Genomic DNA, 20266 nt, shown 5'->3' on the forward strand with positions numbered 1-20266 from the left:
GTATGTTAGCAGCTTTGTTGCTACTAGGGCTGGGCGATATGGACCAAAAGTCATATCTCGATATTTTCTAGCTGAATGGCGATACTCGATATATATCGATATTTTTTCTGTGCCATAATTGGGGTTTCCCCCAAAGCATTATAGCATAGCATCTCTGTTAGCATCTCTGTTAGCTTCATTTTTTTCTGAGGCAAACCCTTAAAAAAACAGTCAGTTTTAATACAAAGCCTTTAATACAAAGGTACCTTTATTAACAGAGGTCTGCACAATATCAAAATGTATAAAACAAATGAAATAAAAATAAACTGCCTGCATATATAGAATAAAAATGCTTCTTGAATAAAATAAAACAAATATCCCTTTCCTGCATAACCATTAAATTAAAATACACTGTGCAATTAATACAATGTAGACAGTAACAGGCAGACAGTGAGTTGACAGTTGTGCAAATAACAAAACATTTGTGCAAATCTCAAATAAAACATTCAAGTCAATTTGTCACAAAATAAGCTATATCAAAATCATAAAAAAAAATAAAAATTAAATCGATATAAACGATATTGTCTCGTACCATATCGCGTTTGAAAATATATCGATATATATTAAAATCGCGATATATCGCCCAGCCCTAGTTGTTACCTAAATATTGTTACTGTTATCACTCATATTCTTGTGTGTATAAAAAACAAACAAAAAAAGTCTGATCATGGTCAGTCCTGTAGATAATAATTGATGTTTGAAGTTAACAGGTGTTAGGAGTATTTAGTACATATTTAACCGTCTTTTCTGGTTCATCGGTGAACACTGTTAATAGTTATTATCATCAGTGAGAAGTCAAGAGAGACGTCTAGAGTTTTGAGCTGTGATGCATTACAAAACACTTTATTAATTCACTAGTGTCTTTTGGTCATTTTAAATCCCTGATCTTAAATCTTTTAATCACTGCTTGTATCTGTTTTAATTGATTTTATTGTTACATTATTTTATTAATTGTATATTTGTTTAATTGACTGCTCTTTTGTTGTTCTATTTTTGTCCCTGTCTTTAGTTTTTTTTACTTTTGTATTGCTCGACGTCATTGTAAATGAGGGCTCGCCCTCAATGATTTTTCGAGTTTAAATAAAGATATATTATTATTATATTATTATATTTCCTGACTGTTTCCTTTGTCCTTTCATCAGGGTCTTCCTGGACCCCCTGGTCCTCCTGGAGAGGGAGGCAAGCCCGGAGACCAGGTCGGTGCACTTTTCTGGCAAACTATAGCTTTAAAGGTCACAAAGTGCCGGTAGACACAGTGGCAGCATTCTTTTATACACTTGATAGAAAGATTAATGGACTCTGTCCACTCTGGCCACATTAATCATGTGTCACACTGGGTATGGCACATACTGTACGTTTACTTTATTCTCAAGACTGACAGCATCAGTATTTTTAACTGCTTTATTCCAGAAGTGTGTTCTTAACTACTTAAAAAATAGCTCTATAGATTAATGCAATTTTCTAGCATTAAATTATCTTCCTTTTACAGACGCGGCCATTATTCACACACTTATAGTGTAATGTTATAATGTATAAGCATGAATCGAGAGATGCTGCATTTTGCTAAAATTATGTCAAGTAGAATCTTTTAATTCATGGCATCTTAACTTTTCAGCAGAAATGACCACTGCCAAAAGTGGTTATAGTTTAATTGGCTCCAAAATAACAAAGAGAAATCACCATTAAGTTGAAATAAGATAATCAGGTAATGTGCTCAGCCGAAACAAGAAAAAGAAAAATATGTCAAAAATCTCTGACAAGGAAAAAACAAGAGAGGAGACCGCACACTTCTGCTCCCCAGTGCAGATTTATTTAGCACATCACACGTGACGTTTCAAGCGCATTTTGCTCTTCTTCAGACTTAATGTGGATACAATAGACGCCCCATTTTAAGCCCTCCCCAGGGGGTCACATGGTATAGAGAAAGAAAAAATTAATTCAAAACACCTGGTGTAAAATAAAATATAACATACAAAGTACATGTATCCAGATAACAAAACATCTTATCTCATACATATCTAGTGATAAAAAGAAAACCAGAAAAAAATCTTAAATGAATCGAGAGATGCTGCATTTTGCTAAAATGATATCAAGTAGAATCTGTTAATACATGTCATCTTAAGTTTTCCGCGGAAATTACCACTGCCAAAAGTGGTTATAGTTTATTTGGCTCCAAAAGAACAAAGAGAAATCGCCATTAAAGGAGCATGAGGCTCCTTTAAGAAATAAGACTCATTAGCGCCACCCTTCACCACAACGGCCGTCGGGGGTACTGCAGCCAACAGCGAAGCCGGCACGGGAGAACGGGGAGAACGCGCATGCAGCGTCATGTGACGTCACATCTGCAGCCCAGCGCGGGAAATTTGGCCCCACAATTGCAGCACATTTTGCAGCACACAGCCTGTTCAAGGAGAGAAAGAGATACACTAGAGGGCTCATTCGTTATGGTTTTGAACGCTTCATCTGACATCAGGGGTGGACTGGCCATCGGGCATACCGGGCATTTGCCCGGTGGGCCGATGGTGATTTTGGGCCAGGCCGGGCAAAAAAAAAAAAAAAAAAATTTTTTTTTTTTTTTTTTGGCCCGGGCCGGCCCGGCCCATTTGATTTTGTTTTTTACCTGACAACAACTGGTACCAGACTGGTACCACTAGATTGGTTATGGGCTGGAGTCAGGGCCGCTGCAAGGGGTGTGCAAGGGGTGTGCGAACCGTGCCCCCGCACGGGGCCTCGCACCCCAAGGGGAGGCCCCAAGGGGCCTCGCACCCCAAGGGGAGGCCCCAAGGGGCCTCGCGCCCCAAGGGGGCCTCGTGCCCCAAGGGGCCTCGCGCTATGGGCCGTTTTTTTTTTTTTTTTTTTTTTTTTTTTTTCAAATTTTTTTCGTTTTTTCCCTTATAAATATCAACAGTCACGTTCCATTACAGACCTAAATGTGTACTAGTCTGTGCATATCAATAAATATATGTGCAATGATGCGCATGTCTGTTGTTCAACACAACTGATCAGACCAAGCGCAGACACAAGCTGCTCTGATCCAGACGGTGGAGTCTGAACAAACTGTCACACAATGTCGAGAGAATGAGACAGAATCAGGAAATTTCCATCAGGGATGAAAAAAGAAAAAAAACTAAAGAAAATGGAAGAGTTTAATGCCTCTCTGAAAGGCTCGTTTGATAAATTTGTTACAAAAATCACCGATCCAACCGGGTCTCAAGCAGCCGTGGGGCCCCGAGTCGGCAAGCCAAATGATGATGAGGCAGGGGAAGGTATCCAGTATTTTGCTAATTGGAGAGTAAAAATTGCGCATATAGACACCCGATCCGACCCGGAAAACCCAAAAAATTTCGCGCGCGTGAGCGTAGCGAGCGCGCAAGGGCCCCCCCTGGCCATTCCGCACAGGGCCTCGCAAGTCTCCCAGGCAGCTCTGGCTGGAGTAGTCACAACATTAGAGCGCGTGGCTTATTATTGATATTATTATTTATACTATTTAAAGAATGATGAGTTCATATTCAATATCTTATATATTCTATAAAACTAAATTACGATCTCCAAATTTAAGTTGCTTTTTTGACAGGGACAGTGGTGTTTGGATTCCTGATTGTCACTAAATTTTAATAATGCTGTGATTAATAGTGGGTGGGTGAAATAATACATCAATCTTTTTGGAGAAATGTTTACCTACAGTGATGCCATCGCAGCAAAGACATTGTGTATATATACATATATTGGAAGAACCCACTGTTTAGGCAATTCATGGTCATTAGTTAGTAAAAACAGAGGCAGCGCTGCATTCCCCCTGTTTAAAATGGTCAAATATGATGATATCAACCTGAAAATCACAGGACTTATCTGTGGTGGTGAAAGAAGTCAGCAGTATGAATTTGAAAGATGTGTGAGCATCCCTTCATGATAAACAGAGGGGGAACGCATTCTGACAGCAGTATTTCAGGCTGTCAGAATGCGTTCCCCCTGTTTAAAATGGGTTAATATATCATTGTAGATATCTGAAATGTTCTTTTTGACTAGGAAGAATTGAATTACAGATATCTGCAACACATATCCAGTCTAGCTATTAAATGTTAAAACGGCTTGCCATACAAGTTTGCTGGTCTACTCAGAAACAGTACTAAGTACATCTATAACGGGACTGGGGGGGATGGTGTAGGTTTAGGTTTATTAGACAAGAACATACACACCAACAAGACAGTGTACAAGCGGTGTCACAAAAACGTTTGTTTTCATTCATAGGCTTCATTTTCTTTCCATCAATACCTGGTGGGCCGGTCTAGGCTCAAAATGCCCGGGCCGATTTTTTGTCCCAGTCCAGCCCTGTCTGACATTATTACTAGAAAACTTAAAACGTATACAAATTTTTTTCATAAATCCTGCCTCCATCCTGCCTCATGCTCCTTTAAGTTGAAATAAGATATTTAGGTAATGTGCTCAGCCGAAGCAAGAAAAAGAAAAATACGTCAAAAATCTCTGACAATCAACAATCAATAGTGTAACATGTGTGACTTTAACTGACAAAAGTCTCTTATGGTAGATCCTATCTAAGTTGTCTCTTTAGGGATCAATTCGTCCTTGGCAGATACATCCAGCTCCTCAGAATTCAGAGCGTGGACATTAACCTCGGGACTCCAGGACCCTGATTTAAGTGTCCTCTAAAAAAAATGATGGTCTTGTTTGAAGACATAAAGCTAGGCTGACTAATCCTTAGATTAATCCTCAGAATGTCAACACAATCCACTGTTTTCATGATCCCATGCACCAAAGCAAGGTTTCCTGCAGAGCACTATGGCGCCACCACTTGACATTTTAAGAGACCAAACAGTTTTGTGTCTTCAGACCAAAAACCATCATCACGTTTCAAATGTACTCGGTCAAACTTCCGGCTGGCGTTGATGCACGGCTGCGTATGCAGAGAGGCGGCGTACTGATGTTGAGAACAGTAAAACAGTAAAATGCTTGTAACTGTCAGTTTAGCCACTCTCTTCTGTCTCAGTTCCAGGCTCATTTCTTTCATCCACAACTCATTTTTTCTTCTTTTTTACATGATGTCATTTGTCAAATAAAAAAAATAAGTTTATTTCAATCGATTCCCTATTGATACTGTGCAAATAACGATCAATAATGTACATATTGAAAGGGTGTATGAAAATAAATTTCTGGGAGTGATACTGGATCACAAAATCAGCTGGAAACCCCATATAAATCATATAAGAACAAAACTGGCAAAGAGTGTAGCAATATTGGGGAGAACAAGATACATGCTGGATTATAAATCATTGCACATTCTGTATTCATCACTAGTATTACCATATCTGGATTATTGTGTGGAAGTTTGGGGCAACACGTATATAAGCAATTTACAACCGCTATTCAGACTGCAAAAAAAAGCAATCAGGATACTTCACAATGTGGGTTATAAGGATCACACACACATACTGTTTTTAAAGTCGCATGTGTTGAAATTCTGGGACATTGTCAAACTAAAAACTCTACAAATCATATTCAAAGCGAGAACTGATTCACTTCCAGGCAATTTACAGAAAATGTTTTGTGACAGGGAGGGGGGTTATAATTTAAGAGGAAAATATCATTTAAAAAAACAATGTTTTCATTGTAAAAGGAAAAGCATGTGTATTTCAGTTGTTGGAGTGGATTTATGGAATGGGTTGGGTGATGGGTTGAAGCAATGTACAAATATAAATCAATTTAAAAAACGTTTTTTTTTCTTCTTTTTTTCTCTTCTTTTCTTTCTTTATATTGTATTTGGTTGTTTTTTCTTGTCTCTGGGTCTCTTGTAAGTGCTGGGTTGGGGATGGGAATGTGGGAGGGATATAAAAAGATGGGAAAAATTAATGGATGGAAGTATTCCCAGTTATTTTGTTTTACTACTGTTGTATAATGTGAATCTATTTCCAATAAAAAAATCATTAAAAAAAACGGTACAAAAAGGAAATTCTGGGAAGTTATTTGATTGAGGAGGAGTTATGTTAAGGAAATATTGTCTTTGTTAGCTGGTTAGAAAATCGGTAGCCTAATAGGTAAATTAGCAGCTATTTTGATTTGATTTGATTTGATTTTATTAGGGATCCCCATTAGCTGGCGCCGTAGCGACCAGCTAGTCTTCCTGGGGTCCACATAAAAGACATACAAAATAGATTTACAAATACAACATTAATTAATATCAGTATTCAGTACTAAAAAACCTTACAATTTAAAAAACAAGTTACATGATGGGAGTTGTTAAAAAAGCATGGTAAACAAAAAAAATACAAAAAAAAAAAAACCTTACAGACAAATACAATTTTAACTTCTTTTTAAAAGTAATTTTAATGAAATATTAATTTATTATTAATATTTATGTTGATAGAGGTAACAAAGGGGCAGGGTTAAATAAGTTTTACTTCTACCTGCTCATTTTCACACAGTATTTTTTTTTTCCCTGTTTGTTTTACGTTTTTGTTGTTGCTTTTTTCCTGTATGTTTTGAATTTGTTTTAAAATTTCCTATTTTTTCCTTATGTGTTCGAAATAAACAATTCAATCAATCAATCAATCAATCAATCAATCAATCAATCAATCAATCAATCAATCAATCAATCAATCAATCAATCAATCAATCAATCAATCGAGTTTTGAAGTGCCATGGACCCTCAAAGTAAGGTTCAAATGCTGATTGCTTGCTCAGGTTAAATTACAAAGGGGGAAACAATCATAATGGTTTTACCACCTCCATTTTCGGTACTTCTTGTATAAAGAAGTTTATCAAAATAGTTTCATCAAATAGTTTACCAATTTGAAAAAAAACAAACTGGTGTTTCATCTTTGAAAGATGTTCCCCTCACTCTGAAATCATTTTGATCTTCACTGTTAATCACTTCTCCAAACATATCTGCCATCAGCAGATCATTTATGGTTCATATTTCTTTACGATGTTGCTTTTATCCTAACATTCCCGTCCGTTTGTCTGTCCAGGGAGTTCCAGGAGAGGCTGGAGCTGCTGGAACCACCGGCCCCCGAGTGAGTTCACGGCTCTCCTCTGATTTTACTCCCCGTATCCTGCTTGGGTGACATGCTTCTAATTACTGCTGTACATCATTGTAGGGAGAGCGTGGTTTCCCGGGGGAGCGAGGACCTGCAGGTCCTCAGGGTCTGCAGGGACCTAGAGGTCTGCCTGGAACTCCGGGAACCGATGGACCCAAGGTGAGTCCCGTAACCCGAGGCAAAGGCTTTCAAATAATGAAAGAGTGTTCCCTGCGGCGTATTCCAGCGTCTGAAAAGGTTTCAAAGCGTTCGTGTGAGGCTTGTTAAAATTCTCATCACGCACTCGGAGCAGTCTGAGCAGGTGACGGAGCTACCACAGGTGTTTGTGAGAAGACTTGATTAGATTTAGCTTTTTATTGTTCCCCTATTTCTGTGATTTCCCCAAAACAAGTTATTTAAAGACATAATCCACTCTGATCCTGACTTCTATTATCTTGTAAATTGTGGTAGTCTATTCTGAACACCGGTTATGAAACAGCAACGGGTTCATTTCCCCCACACTGTAAACATCCCAGCTCGTAAAAGCGAGTTAATTTGTGGTTCCTTGATGACCCAAGCGACGCCTCCCAAATTAGAGCGTGTGGTCGTGAGATGTTTAACAAGAAATCAAGGCAGAAATTATATTTTGGGCTCATGATTTTTAGGGACAGTGCAAAGGCCCTATTGTATCTGTAGGAATTATTTTTCTTCTGACAAAATGAGGGCCTTTTTGCCCCCCTGAACGTGCCCAAAAAGTCACCACATTTTGCACGCAAGCCAGGCCTGGCGAAAAATTTGATATTTAATGGTTTGCATTAATGGGCGTGGCAAAATGGCTCAACAGCGCCCCCTGGAAAACTTTGTGCCTCAAGATCCACAAACCACAATACGGTTTGACGTACATGCACGAAAATTGGTTCACACCTATATCATGTCGCAACTTAAAGAAAAGTCTCTTGGAGCCATGGCCGAAACCGAACAGGATGTCGGCCATTTTGAATTAATCGTGTCATTTTGGCGAAATTTATGCCATTCCTTCGGCAGTTAATTCAGCCCGAACCGTAACGTGCACCCAGGTGTGTTATACATCAAAATGTGCGTCTCCATCCTGCGACAACACGCATTACTTTTCTCTTTCAAAAGCGTCACCGTGGCGACGCTAGACGCCAAAAAGCGCGCACACCCTTCATCTGATTGGTTCAGACAGAAGAAACTTTGTGCCTCAAGCCCCATAATACAGTTTGACGTACATGAACGAAAATCGGTACACTCCTGTATCATGTCGCAACTAAAAGAAAAGTCTCTTGGCGCCATGGCCGAAACCAAACAGGAAGTCGGCCACTTTGAACATTCTGAATTAATTCCGTAATTTTGGAGCAATATATACCATTCCTTCGACAGTTAATACGGCCCGAACCGTAACGTGCACCCAGGTGTGTTATACATCAAAATGTGCGTCTCCATCCTGTGACTACACGCATTACTTTTCTCTTTCAAAAGTGTTACTGTGGCGACTAGGGCTGTTCGATTAATCGATTTAAATCGTAATCGCGATTATGTAATTAGAACGATGTTAAAATGTGAAAATCGTAAAATCGATTTTTCACTTTTTTTTTTTTTTTTTTAAATTTATTTATTTTTTCTTTTTAACGTTGTCTGCACACATATTAATGATTGATGGAAATACCTCTCAATACCTGCGACAAGTGCCCCATCGGAGAGGCTCTTTAGTGTAGGAGGGGGCGTTGTAACATGCCACCGGGCATCCCTCAAGCCAGATGCGGTAGACCGGCTCGTGTTCCTTGCAAAAAACTTGCAAATGTGAATAGCAAATGTAATGACTGACATTACACACCTCTACCTCTTTCATGGGTTGCATTATTATTTAGCATGCAAAGACCCAGTTTAGTTTAATTAGAAAATGTCTTGTTTTATTTAATTGGAAATATAACTTACTGTATGTGTGCAAGTGCTGATTTGCTAATTTTTTTTTTCAGAGATAAAACTTTATATTTTATTATATTTTTTAAAACTTTTTTTCAACTTATTTTACAGAGTTTTGCACTTTATTCATTCATTTTTGGTTTAATAAGAGCAAAGTTTGCACTTAAAGCCCAATGGGGCAAATGTTCAATAAAAAAACAACACCCCTGTGGCGACGCTAGACGCCAAAAAGCGCGCCCTCACCATCATCTGATTGGTCCATATTTGATAGTTCCCCAAAAGTCACCAAATTTTGCATGCAAGATAAAGATATTTCATGGTTTGCATTAATGGGCGTGGCCTAACGGCTCAACAGCGCCCCCTAGAATACTTTTTTCTGCTATAACTTTTGAATGGTTTGACATAGGAAGTCGTGGGTGGTGTCATTTCTGATATGCTTATGGGGGGCGGCGGCCATGAGTGCAAAGGCCCGTTCATCGCTGCTTGCAGCTTTAATTTTTCTTTGTTTTTCTGACTGTCATCTAATTCGGCTTCAGAATTCAAGACATGGTTCATCTTAAGCGTGACAAAGAGTAAAAAGCAGAAATAAGTTTGATTACAGGAAAGAAAAAGTTGTGGATTACAGGCCTGAGGGGGCTAACGACTGTCACAGTCAAACCAGGATGAGCTCAATTTAAAACCCTTGTTTTATGTCACGCCCCATCCTTCACTCTGTAGTTCCAGCGTTTAAGTCTTAATGAGCCCATAAAACCCAAGTGTTTTTTAGACCGTATCTTTTTTACATCCCTACTTGTAGCTCAGTGTATTTTCCTGTCAAGCTTGACCATCGCTCGCCCGTCAGGAAACAGTAAATTCCTGCCAAAGCAGTCATTTGCCCCGACTGCTCTCTGCGCAGAGGAAGATCTCAGAGAGGCTGCAATTCCCATTTTTGGGTTTGTTATCGGCTCAGATTTTAATCCTGGTTTATAGATTTTCTTCCCGTAAGGTCAGGCAGGAGCGGCTGCAGAGGATGAGGATTATAGAGCTGACATGACTGTGATGTTGAAAGAGTTGGAGGGCAGGGCTGAGGGATTGTTGTTGGTGTAAAAAAATAAAAAATTAATTTACAGAATGATTTGCTATACATGTCACGTAGGAATGGCCGATATTTTACCGTAAAAAAAATTCCTCACAATAAGAATTTGTCATCTCGCGGTAAAAAGGATAAATTCCCGTTGATGACGTTTTTGTGTAAAGATGATTTATGGTTCTGTGTTAAATCCACGCACAACGTATGTGAAGGAAAGAAGGAAGGAAGGAAGGAAGGAAGGAAGGAAGGAAGGAAGGAAGGAAGGAAGGAAGGAAGGAAGGAAGGAAGGAAGGAAGGAAGGAAGGAAGGAAGGAAGGAAGGAAGGAAGGAAGGAAGGAAGGAAGGAGAGAGCAGGAGGATAGAAGGAAGGAAGGAAGGAAGGAAGGAAGGAAGGAAGGAAGGAAGGAAGGAAGGAAGGAAGGAAGGAAGGAAGGAAGGAAAGGGGAGAAGGAAGGGAGAAAAGAGGAAGGGAAGAAGGAAGGAAGGAAGGAAATGAGCCAGAAAGAAAGAAAGAAAGAAAGAAAGAAAGAAAGAAAGAAAGAAAGAAAGAAAGAAAGAAAGAAAGAAAGAAAGAAAGAAAGAAAGAAAGAAAGAAAGAAAGAAAGAAAGAAAGAAAAAAGGATAAATTCCCGTTGATGACGTTTTTGTGTAACAAACATGGTGGATCTGAGAGCGAGATAGATTTATAGTAAAAAGGTGGAGTTGAATTGGTATTTTTTTTATCGTCATTTTTATCGTTATCGGGATAAATGCCAGAAATTATCGTGATACATTTTTTAGTCCATACCGCCCATCCCTAATGTCACGTCATTTTGTGTATCAGTCTTCTCCAAAATCAGAATAGATATTACTTGCAAAGTACTCACAGCCACACAATGTGGTTGTATGAGCCGTGTAGTTTCACTTATGACTGCAGATACGAGACAGAGCCTCATGTGTGTGTCTGAAGCTGCAGCAGAAAGGACTATTGATATGACTCACAGTTTAGGAAAGGGATTGGATCTGCTGGATGGAGCCACTTAAAGAAAAAGGAAGAGTCATTTGGTATCATTAGCTGGGCTTTGACCTGTAAAATAGATTTAGTATTGACAAAGCTCCCTCTGTTTGTTTGTTTTTTGAAGAATTAAAAGTGGACCTACAGTACGAGGGGGTTGTTTGAAAGGTTTCTTTTGATTCTAGGTCCATGATAAAATCATCTTTGTCATGGATTATTCTGGTGATATTCATTTTCAGACTAAATGCATACACAATAGGAATGGGTGATATTTTACCGTTCACGATATACCGTCAAAAAAATTCCCCACGGTAAGAATTTGTCATCTCACGGTAAAAACTATAAATTCCTGTTGATGACGCAGAAGGATGGAAGGAAATTAGCCAGAAAGAAAGAAAGAAATGAGCCTGAACAAAAAAGAAAGAAAGAAAGAAAGAAAGAAAGAAAGAAAGAAAGAAAGAAAGAAAGAAAGAAAGAAAGAAAGAAAGAAAGAAAGAAAGAAAGAAAGAAAGAAAGAAATGAGCAAGAAAGAAAGAAAGAAATGAGCAAGAAAAGAAAGAAATGAGCCAGAAAGAAAGAAATGAGCCAGAAAAGAAAGAAATGAGCTAGAAAAGAAAGAAAGAAAGAAAGAAAGAAAGAAATGAGCCAGAAAAGAAAGAAAGAAACGAAGAAAGAAAGAAAGAAAGAAAGAAAGAAAGAAAGAAAGAAAGAAAGAAAGAAAGAAAGAAAGAAATGAGCCAGAAAAGAAAGAAAGAAAGAAAGAAATGAGCAAGATAGAAAGAAAGAAAGGAAAGAAAGAAAGAAAGAAAGAAAGAAATGAGCAAGATAGAAAGAAAGAAATGAGCCAGAAAAGAAAGAAAGAAAGAAACGAAGAAAGAAAGAAAGAAAGAAATGAGCCAAGAAAGAAATGAGCCAGAAAAGAAAGAAAGAAACGAAGAAAGAAAGAAAGAAAGAAAGAAAGAAAGAAAGAAAGAAAGAAAGAAAGAAAGAAAGAAAGAAAGAAAGAAAGAAAGAAAGAAAGAAAGAAAGAAAGAAAGAAAGAAGGATAAATTCCTGTTGATACGTTTTTGTGTAACAAACATGGCGGATCTGAGAGTGAGATAGATTTATATTTACAAAGGTGGAGTTGAATTGGTATTTTTTTTATCGTCATTTTTATGGTTATCGGGATAAATGCCAGAAATGATCGTGATACATTTTTTAGTCCATACCGCCCATCCCTAATACACAAGATATACTTCCTGAGTCTGGTTCTGCCTGTTAAAGGACGGCTGCCTGATGACATTTGATGACATTCTTTTATGATCTGACACAATATAGATAAAGCTAAATGGAATTGAAATCGTTAAAGGGTGATCCCTAATACAGGCAAAGGTACATTTCAGACAAAAAAGATATAACTAATCTTATCTTATAGTTAAATAAAAAATTCATGCTGTCTTTAACTAATTGTATCATTTGTCAAAGAGACATGTTCTTATCCTGGAATAGTGCCGATTGATTTATTCATTCATTCCAGCTGCTGCATGTATGCATGAACACCTGTCATAATAAAAACCCTCTGCAGAAGAGGACATTTCCTGATTAATCCGTCAAATCTTTTCAATTTGGAATACATTTTAATTTGATACAGTGCAGGAGGTGGAAAGTGTGTGATAAGTCCATCATTTTTGTTTGATAGATTGACTTGTATAACATGTACAACATATGAGAATGGAAAGGGATTTATTTCGGCTGATGAAAATAAAAAAGAAAGAAATAGATTGCCGTCTTACAAAAATGAAGAGGTTTTGCACATCTGTTGGAGATTACAGGGATTCCTGTGATCATTTTGATGAGACAACTTCAAAACACTTGAGTTTTAGCATCTAGGCCTCAATCCGGTTAAATCCCAATTTTTAATCCATATTCAGATATCGGGGCTAACGAACAATATACTTCCATAGAGTCAGAGTTTACAGGTGGAGCTGGGGAGGAGCAGGGTTTTAAGGATGAGCAACATTAGAAAAGATGTGAGAGGCGAGTACCTTTTGCTCCCTAAATAGATCTATAAGCACAATGGAGTAATTGGAATAATCCATCCAGTGGGGTGTCGTCGAGCTTAAAACACACCTCGGCTTGTCTGCCTGAACTAGCTCCAGAAGTTGCCTCATTAATGGATTTAAATATATATTTGCACGCAGATAACACACATTTTTTTATATACACTATTCAGGATTTGTTAGCGATCAAAGTATGCCTTTGCAAAAAAATAATTAAAAAAGGGAACAGAATATAACAAGTCATACTTTTATCAATATGAATAAAGTTTTTCCTCTAATAAAATCCTGGTACCAAAATAAAAAAGGCATTGTGTTTATGTTGAGTAAATATAGTAATTAGTCTTTCCTACTGTTTTTATAGTTAGAACTAGCAGAGGCTTGAAAGGGTTTAGTGCACAGACTTTCATCCATTTGCAGAGGTGGGTAGAGTAGCCAAAAATTGTACTCAAGTAAAAGTACTGTTACTTCAGAATAATATGACTCAAGTAGAAGTAAAAAGTAGTCATCCAAATAAATACTCGAGTAAAGGTAAAAAAGTACTTGGTGAAAAAACTACTCAAGTACTGAGTAACTGTTGAGTAACGTCTGATTTATTTTTTTAACACAACCATTCAAACAGAAAAAAGTACAAAATAATCATCTTCAGGCAAATTAAATCAATAAAATAATAAAATTAATTAAAATTAATAAAAAATAAAAAATAGCTTAAATTAAAATAATCTTAAAGTAACTTCAAGTACTTTAATAAATAAAATAATAACAGAATAAAAAAATAAATTAAGCACAAGTAGCACAAAGTTTCAAGCCTTTGTACTTTTCTTTTTTAACCAGAACTAGAACAAGCCCATGAACTCATAGAAACTCTGTGTGTGTTTGAGTCTGTGTAAATGTGACAAAACATGCAAAAACAAACATTTTTCCCAAAGAATCACTCAGTGATGTCATGAGATTGACGCGTACGCGGATAAAAGGGATAAAAGAAAAGTAACAGCTCAACGTAGCCTAATGTAGCGGAGTAAGAGGAACAGTTTCTTCTTCACAAATCTATTCAAGTAAAAGTAAAATGTATAGTGATTCAAAACTACTCCTAAAAGTACAACATTTCCCAAAACTTACTCAAGTAAATGTAACGGAGTAAATGTAACTCGTTACTACCCACCTCTGTCCATTTGTTTGTTCTGGTCATAACCTTGATCGCAGCTTGCCATGACGGAGACGAGCTCTTTTGTTTCACAAAGGCTAAAACAAAAGCACACAGTAAAACGTGCCAATAATAGTCTTATTTCAAACCATTTCTAGACACCTGCAGCTGGTGATTACAAGAAGTTATTCAGTAAACAGTAATCCAAACTAATCAAACGTTACAGTCTCTGTATCACCCCGCTGCTGTCGGTGCATTAACTCCTCTCCTTTTATTTGTGATCTGAATTAGGGAGCCATTGGACCAGCTGGTACCGGTGGAGCTCAGGGGCCGCCGGGCCTGCAGGGGATGCCTGGAGAAAGAGGAGCCGCCGGCATCCCTGGACCCAAAGGAGACAGAGTAAGTCGTGATGGAAAACAAAGACTTCAAAAAAAGAAAAGAATATTTACACAAAGTATTGTTCCTGCTAGTCTCATTTTCTTTGGCATGTAAAGATTTTCTTTCAGTTCAACAGTGATATGCACCATTTTAATACAAGACAGGCTACCGGTAATCATTTAAATCTCCCCAAGTTCCGTACTGGTTTGTGTCAGTTCTACATCAGATACATGAGAGCCCAGTTATGGAACACCTACAGCAATCCTGCTACCTCTACTTCATTCAATCATTTTAAACATAAGCTCATGACACATTTAATTGATCAGATTACCGAATGATATTTTTTTTTTTTTAATAACTTTATTTATAAGATTTTTCAATTTTTTTTAAGACAAACAACTCTACATACATCCCACTCCCCCCAGTTCCCACATACAAAGAAGATAATAGCAGTAAAACATAATATGTAAACAAGGAAAAAAAAAAAAGTAATAATGAAATAAAATAAAAAAAATAAAAATAAAATAAAATAAAGTACACAAATAAAATAACATTAGTAATAATGACCTAATGATTTTTCTAGATTTGTTATTTTTTCTTTAATCATGTAGATTCCATGTATTCTATTCATGCTGCTGTTTAATTGCTTTGTTTTTGTTTTAAACTGCAATCATGTATTCTGCATATTTTAAATCTTTGTACAATCTTTTGCTGTATAGAATAGAATACTTTATTGTATTATTGTATTGTATTATTATACTTAATACTTTATTGTCAATGTACAGTGAGATTGAAAGCAGCATCACCTCTCCAGTGCAAGACAAATAAGAAACAATAGTGCAAACAATAAGAAATATAAGAATATAAGAAATATAAAAAATATAAAAAATTATTATATAAAGTATTTTACATAGGTAGATTTCTCGTATTAGCCCCTCGTATTAGCCCCCACATTACCAATCTCTCTTTTACATTTGTATGTTACTTGTTCTGTTTTTTTAAACTGTGCTGAATAAATAAAATAATAAAAATAAATAAATACAGAATAAAATATGTGGAAATTTCTCTAGTTTTATGTCTAAGTCTTCATACATGGTGGCAAACTTTTTCTTTAACTTTTTTCCCCTTCTAACCCTGCAGGGTGACCTTGGAGAGAAAGGACCTGAAGGAGCTTCGGGCAAAGATGGTGCCAGGGTGCGTGACTTTCAACTATTTTGGTTTTTGTGAATAACAATGATCAGTGTTGAATACAGACACAGCACTTTTCATTTCTTTTCCAAATGTTTTAATCCTAAGAAAAGTTTTTTTACAAATAAAAACTAAGTGTTATCTTTATCTGTTTCTGGTCTCAGGGTCTCACCGGTCCCATTGGTCCTCCCGGTCCCGGTGGTCCCAACGGGGAAAAGGTGAATATTATTACCTTTGCTAAAATCTCTCACAGCCACAAATTAGGACAGAGGTGTCAAAAGTATTCACATTCATTACTCAGGTAGAAGTATAGATACTAGAGTTTAAAAATAATCCTGTAGAAGTTGAAGTATCAACTCAAGTTTTTTACTCAAGTAAAAGTATAAAAGTACTGGTTTCAAAACTACTTAAAGTATAAAAGTAAAAGTAATGTAAGGGGGAAAAAGCCATGAAGGACAAAAGTCATTGAAAATGAATGCAAATATATTAAAGAACCATATATGTGACTATTGAGCATTAACATGTGTTTCAGAGAGCAGGAGATATGATGACTAGTTGCCTATAAGTATTGTAATGGTGCAAAAAGTCAAACTTCAGAGGCATGTTATCATTTATCCTAACCTTTATTGGAATGTACATCCAAGTTTAGTTGCAGGAATCTGAGGGAACGGATGTAAGAACAAAACTGGACAAGAACATCTGAAACAACCACAACCAAATTCACTCTATCCGGATGGAGCAATTTAACTGGATAGTTTTTATTAAAGGCCGAAATGAAATAGAGTAACGAGGCTGTTTTTAAAATGCAAGGAGTAAAAAGTACAGATAATTGCGTGAAAATGTAAGGAGTAAAAGTAAAAAGTCGTCTGAAAAATAATTACTCCAGTGACCAAAATTTCTACTTAAGTAAGGTAACAAAGTATTTGTACTTTGTTACTTGACACCTCTGAATTAGGACATGAAGGTCATTCCTCCCCTCAGTAACTGAGGATGTACAAGTGTGTATATGTTTCCGTGTGTTGATGATGCTCCTCTGTTTCTGTGCAGGGTGAATCCGGTCCTGCTGGTCCGTCTGGGGCTCCCGGCACTCGCGGCACTCCTGTAAGTTTAACCAATATCAATTCAATATGAAAGTGAGATCCAGGTATTGCAGGAAAATATACCAATATTTTGTTATATAAAACGGCCCAAATACATAAGCAGATAACATGAGGAGTCACTAGTCCTGAAATGTATGTTTTTGTTTAATCTCTCTCCTCGTTCTTTAGGGTGACAGGGGAGAGGGCGGACCTCCTGGACCTGCTGGTTTCGCTGGACCTCCTGTAGGTTTGATACAAATAACACCAACACCTTTGTTTTACTGAATATCTGAAGATATATGAGGATATCTGAAGATACTTCCAGTGCCCCAGACTGTCAGTAAACAAGAAAAACCCAGATTGTTAATGGAACTTTCCCATAATTTACACAATTTCTGTTAAATTAAAAAAAAAGCATATAATGATTTAACTCTTGTGCTGTCTTTGGGTCAAGGGAGGGTGAAGGGAGAAAAGAAGGAATGAAGGAAGGGAGAAAAGATGGAAGGAAGGTAGAAAGGAGAAAAGAAGGAAGCAAGTAGGAAAAGGAGAAAAGATGGAAGGAAGGTAGAAAGGAGAAAAGAAGGAAGCAAGTAGGAAAAGGAGAAAAGAAGGAAGGAAGTAGGAAAGGGAGTAAGGAAGGGAGAAAAGATGGAAGGGAGGAAAGGAAAGAAAGAAGGGAGGGAAGAAGGAAGGAATGGAGAAAATAAGGAAAGAAGGAAGGAAAAGCAAAGAAGGTAATAAAGGAACGAATGGCGAAAGGGAGGTAGGAAGAAAAGGGAGTAAAGGAGGGTAAAAAAAGGAGGAAAAGAGGAAAAGAAGAAGGAAGGAGAGAGCTTGGCAGGAGGAAAGAAGGATAGAAGAATTGGGTCATTTTGACCCAAAGACAGCACAAGGGTTAAATAAATGTGCCACCCAATTAAAAAAGAAGAATATAATGTGGATAATCAAAACCTATACTTGATTAAAAATGATGTAAACATATTCCCAGACTTTAAACACTTTGTAAGAGTGTGAGCTGAAGGTGGATGAGTTTAGCACCCACATCCTTTTATTACTGAGTCATGCTGTTGCAGAATTATGTTGCTCAATCAAACAAGGTCATTCCTTAAAAAAAAGACAACTAAAACATATATTGCTCCCATCATCTGGTTTACTTTTCAGCAATGATAAGCATTCATGAACTGTGTACAAGTGTGCCCCGGTAACTTGGACCACAGGTCAGCTTTCCCCTTCACTCCAGTTCATCTTAAAGAAGCCCAGGCTCATAACAAACGCAGCCGTGTACACAGTTAGGGCTGGTAGGGGATTTTTTTCATGGCCTGGTAGAGATTAGTTGATGCAGTTACAGACAGTTGTTTCCGATGTGTTTGGAAAGCCCATGAAGGGATTTGCACTACAAGCTGTTTTAGTTTTTAATGCATTGCTGCCTGAGGATCAAAAACGACCAGTCATTACTGGTTTTCTTCCCTGTCCCCTGCATACAAAGATTAGTTAAGGGTTTCTATGACACCTTTGTGCTCTAGTTGACAAGAGTCCAAAAGTCTCAGCAATTTTACACTGAAAAATGTTACTCTTAATTTGTTTAGCTATTTTTCCATTTTGGTTTTCTCAGTTATGAACCCTTTACCATTTTCAGTTCAGTTTCATGGGTTTGTTGGTACGACGGAGTATTAGGGCCAAACTAAGACAAAAAAAAATTGGAAATTACGAAAATAAAGTCGTAAAAATTACGAGAATAAAGTCGTAATAGAATAAAGTCGTAATATTATGAGAATAAAGTCGTAATATTACGAGAATAAAGTGGTAAAATTACGAGAATAAAGTTGTAATATTACGAGAATAAAGTGGTAAAATTACGAGAATAAAGTCGTAATGTTGCGAGAATAAAGTCGTAATAGAATAAAGTCGTAATATTATGAGAATAAAGTCGTAATATTATGAGAATAAAGTCGTAATATTACGAGGAATAAAGTCGTAAAATTCCGAGAATAAAGTCGTAAAATTCGCGAGAATAAAGTGGTAATTTATGAGAATAAAGTCGTAATATTACGAGGAATAAAGTCGTAAAATTCCGAGAATAAAGTTGTAAAATTCGCGAGAATAAAGTGGTAATTTATGAGAATAAAGTCGTAATATTACGAGGAATAAAGTCGTAAAATTCCGAGAATAAAGTCGTAAAATTCGCGAGAATAAAGTGGTAATTTATGAGAATAAAGTCGTAATATTATGAAAATAAAGTGGTAATTTATGAGAACAGGAAGAGCAGTCTTCTCCCTGTGTTAAAATGAGGAATATTGAGCATCTTGTAAATTATATTTAGATATTTATAATATATTACAACTTTATTCTCGTAATATTATGACTTTATTCTCGTAATTTTTTTGTCTTAGTTTGGCCCTAATATTCTGCCGTATGTTGGTGCCCTCTAAATGAACAAAACTTTCAAATCATAATATTTGAAAAAAAAAGACTTCTTCGTTGTACATTTTTTTTGTTTTAAAATCTATATGAACTTGTTAAAAGATGATTACACTCACTTACATACTGTACGTACATATATGGATTAGTATATATAAATAAGTGAGATAAAAGCAAAAATTGACAATAATTGGCCTGGCACGTTGTTCTTTTTTATTGTTTTAATTGAAACATTTGAATTCCAGTCTTCTTTTACCTTTGTTTTTCCCCTTTGTTTATTATGCTGTCTTGTTTTTTCAGTATAAAATTATGTGGAAAGATTGCACCACAGACTCTAAAAAGTGTCCACTTCAACTTTGGTTTATTTACTTTTTCCTGAAGACTTCTAGGCAGACGTCAAATAGATGTTTTTCATAAGCCACATCCTTCCAAATGGATGTCATCAATATGTTTGTGGCAGCACAATTTATCTTAAGGCTTTTTTCTTTCTAAGCTGCACAATGATTAATTATAGATTTTCTGTCATGACAAATAACACTACACAATGTGTGAATAATTATTGTTCACGGCTTACACACTGTGACATAACAGCTTATCACCCCAGAGACAGAAAACAGACATGCATGTTACCTAAAAGCATCAGCGTTGGGTATTGAAGGGTCTGGAGACCGTTGTCAGTGTTGCTGTTGAGTCAGCCGCCAGTACAATCAATTCTCTGTCTGAGAAAACGTATTAAAGAAACTTGTATCAGAAACTGCACCTTTTGCATGTGAGTTTTAAAGCATTTTTGTAATTTATCGGTATTTACAGCACATTTTTCTTTTGTAATTCAAAGTTTTTATTATTTTTTCATTATTGCAACATACAAAATGAACATCAAACACCACAGACATCATGGAGGTCAAAAATAGCAAAAAAAAAAAAAAATTATATTAATAGAAGA

At 36.7% G+C, this 20266-nt stretch overlaps 1 protein-coding gene across 2 annotated transcripts in view; it reads left to right on the top strand.

Moving 5' to 3' along the window:
- The window catches only part of col2a1b (collagen, type II, alpha 1b), a 91558-nt gene that overhangs the window by 46810 nt on the left and 24482 nt on the right, over positions 1 to 20266 (top strand). For both annotated transcript variants that reach the window (XM_061726707.1, XM_061726708.1), the window contains 8 exons: positions 1182 to 1235; positions 7023 to 7067; positions 7152 to 7250; positions 14552 to 14659; positions 15779 to 15832; positions 15991 to 16044; positions 16874 to 16927; positions 17095 to 17148. In XM_061726707.1, the coding sequence (XP_061582691.1) occupies positions 1182 to 1235; positions 7023 to 7067; positions 7152 to 7250; positions 14552 to 14659; positions 15779 to 15832; positions 15991 to 16044; positions 16874 to 16927; positions 17095 to 17148 (522 nt within the window). The remainder of the gene's footprint in view (positions 1 to 1181; positions 1236 to 7022; positions 7068 to 7151; positions 7251 to 14551; positions 14660 to 15778; positions 15833 to 15990; positions 16045 to 16873; positions 16928 to 17094; positions 17149 to 20266) is intronic.

The sequence above is a fragment of the Cololabis saira genome, chromosome 8, assembly GCF_033807715.1.
Source record: "Cololabis saira isolate AMF1-May2022 chromosome 8, fColSai1.1, whole genome shotgun sequence".
NCBI classification, from domain to species: domain Eukaryota; kingdom Metazoa; phylum Chordata; class Actinopteri; order Beloniformes; family Belonidae; genus Cololabis; species Cololabis saira.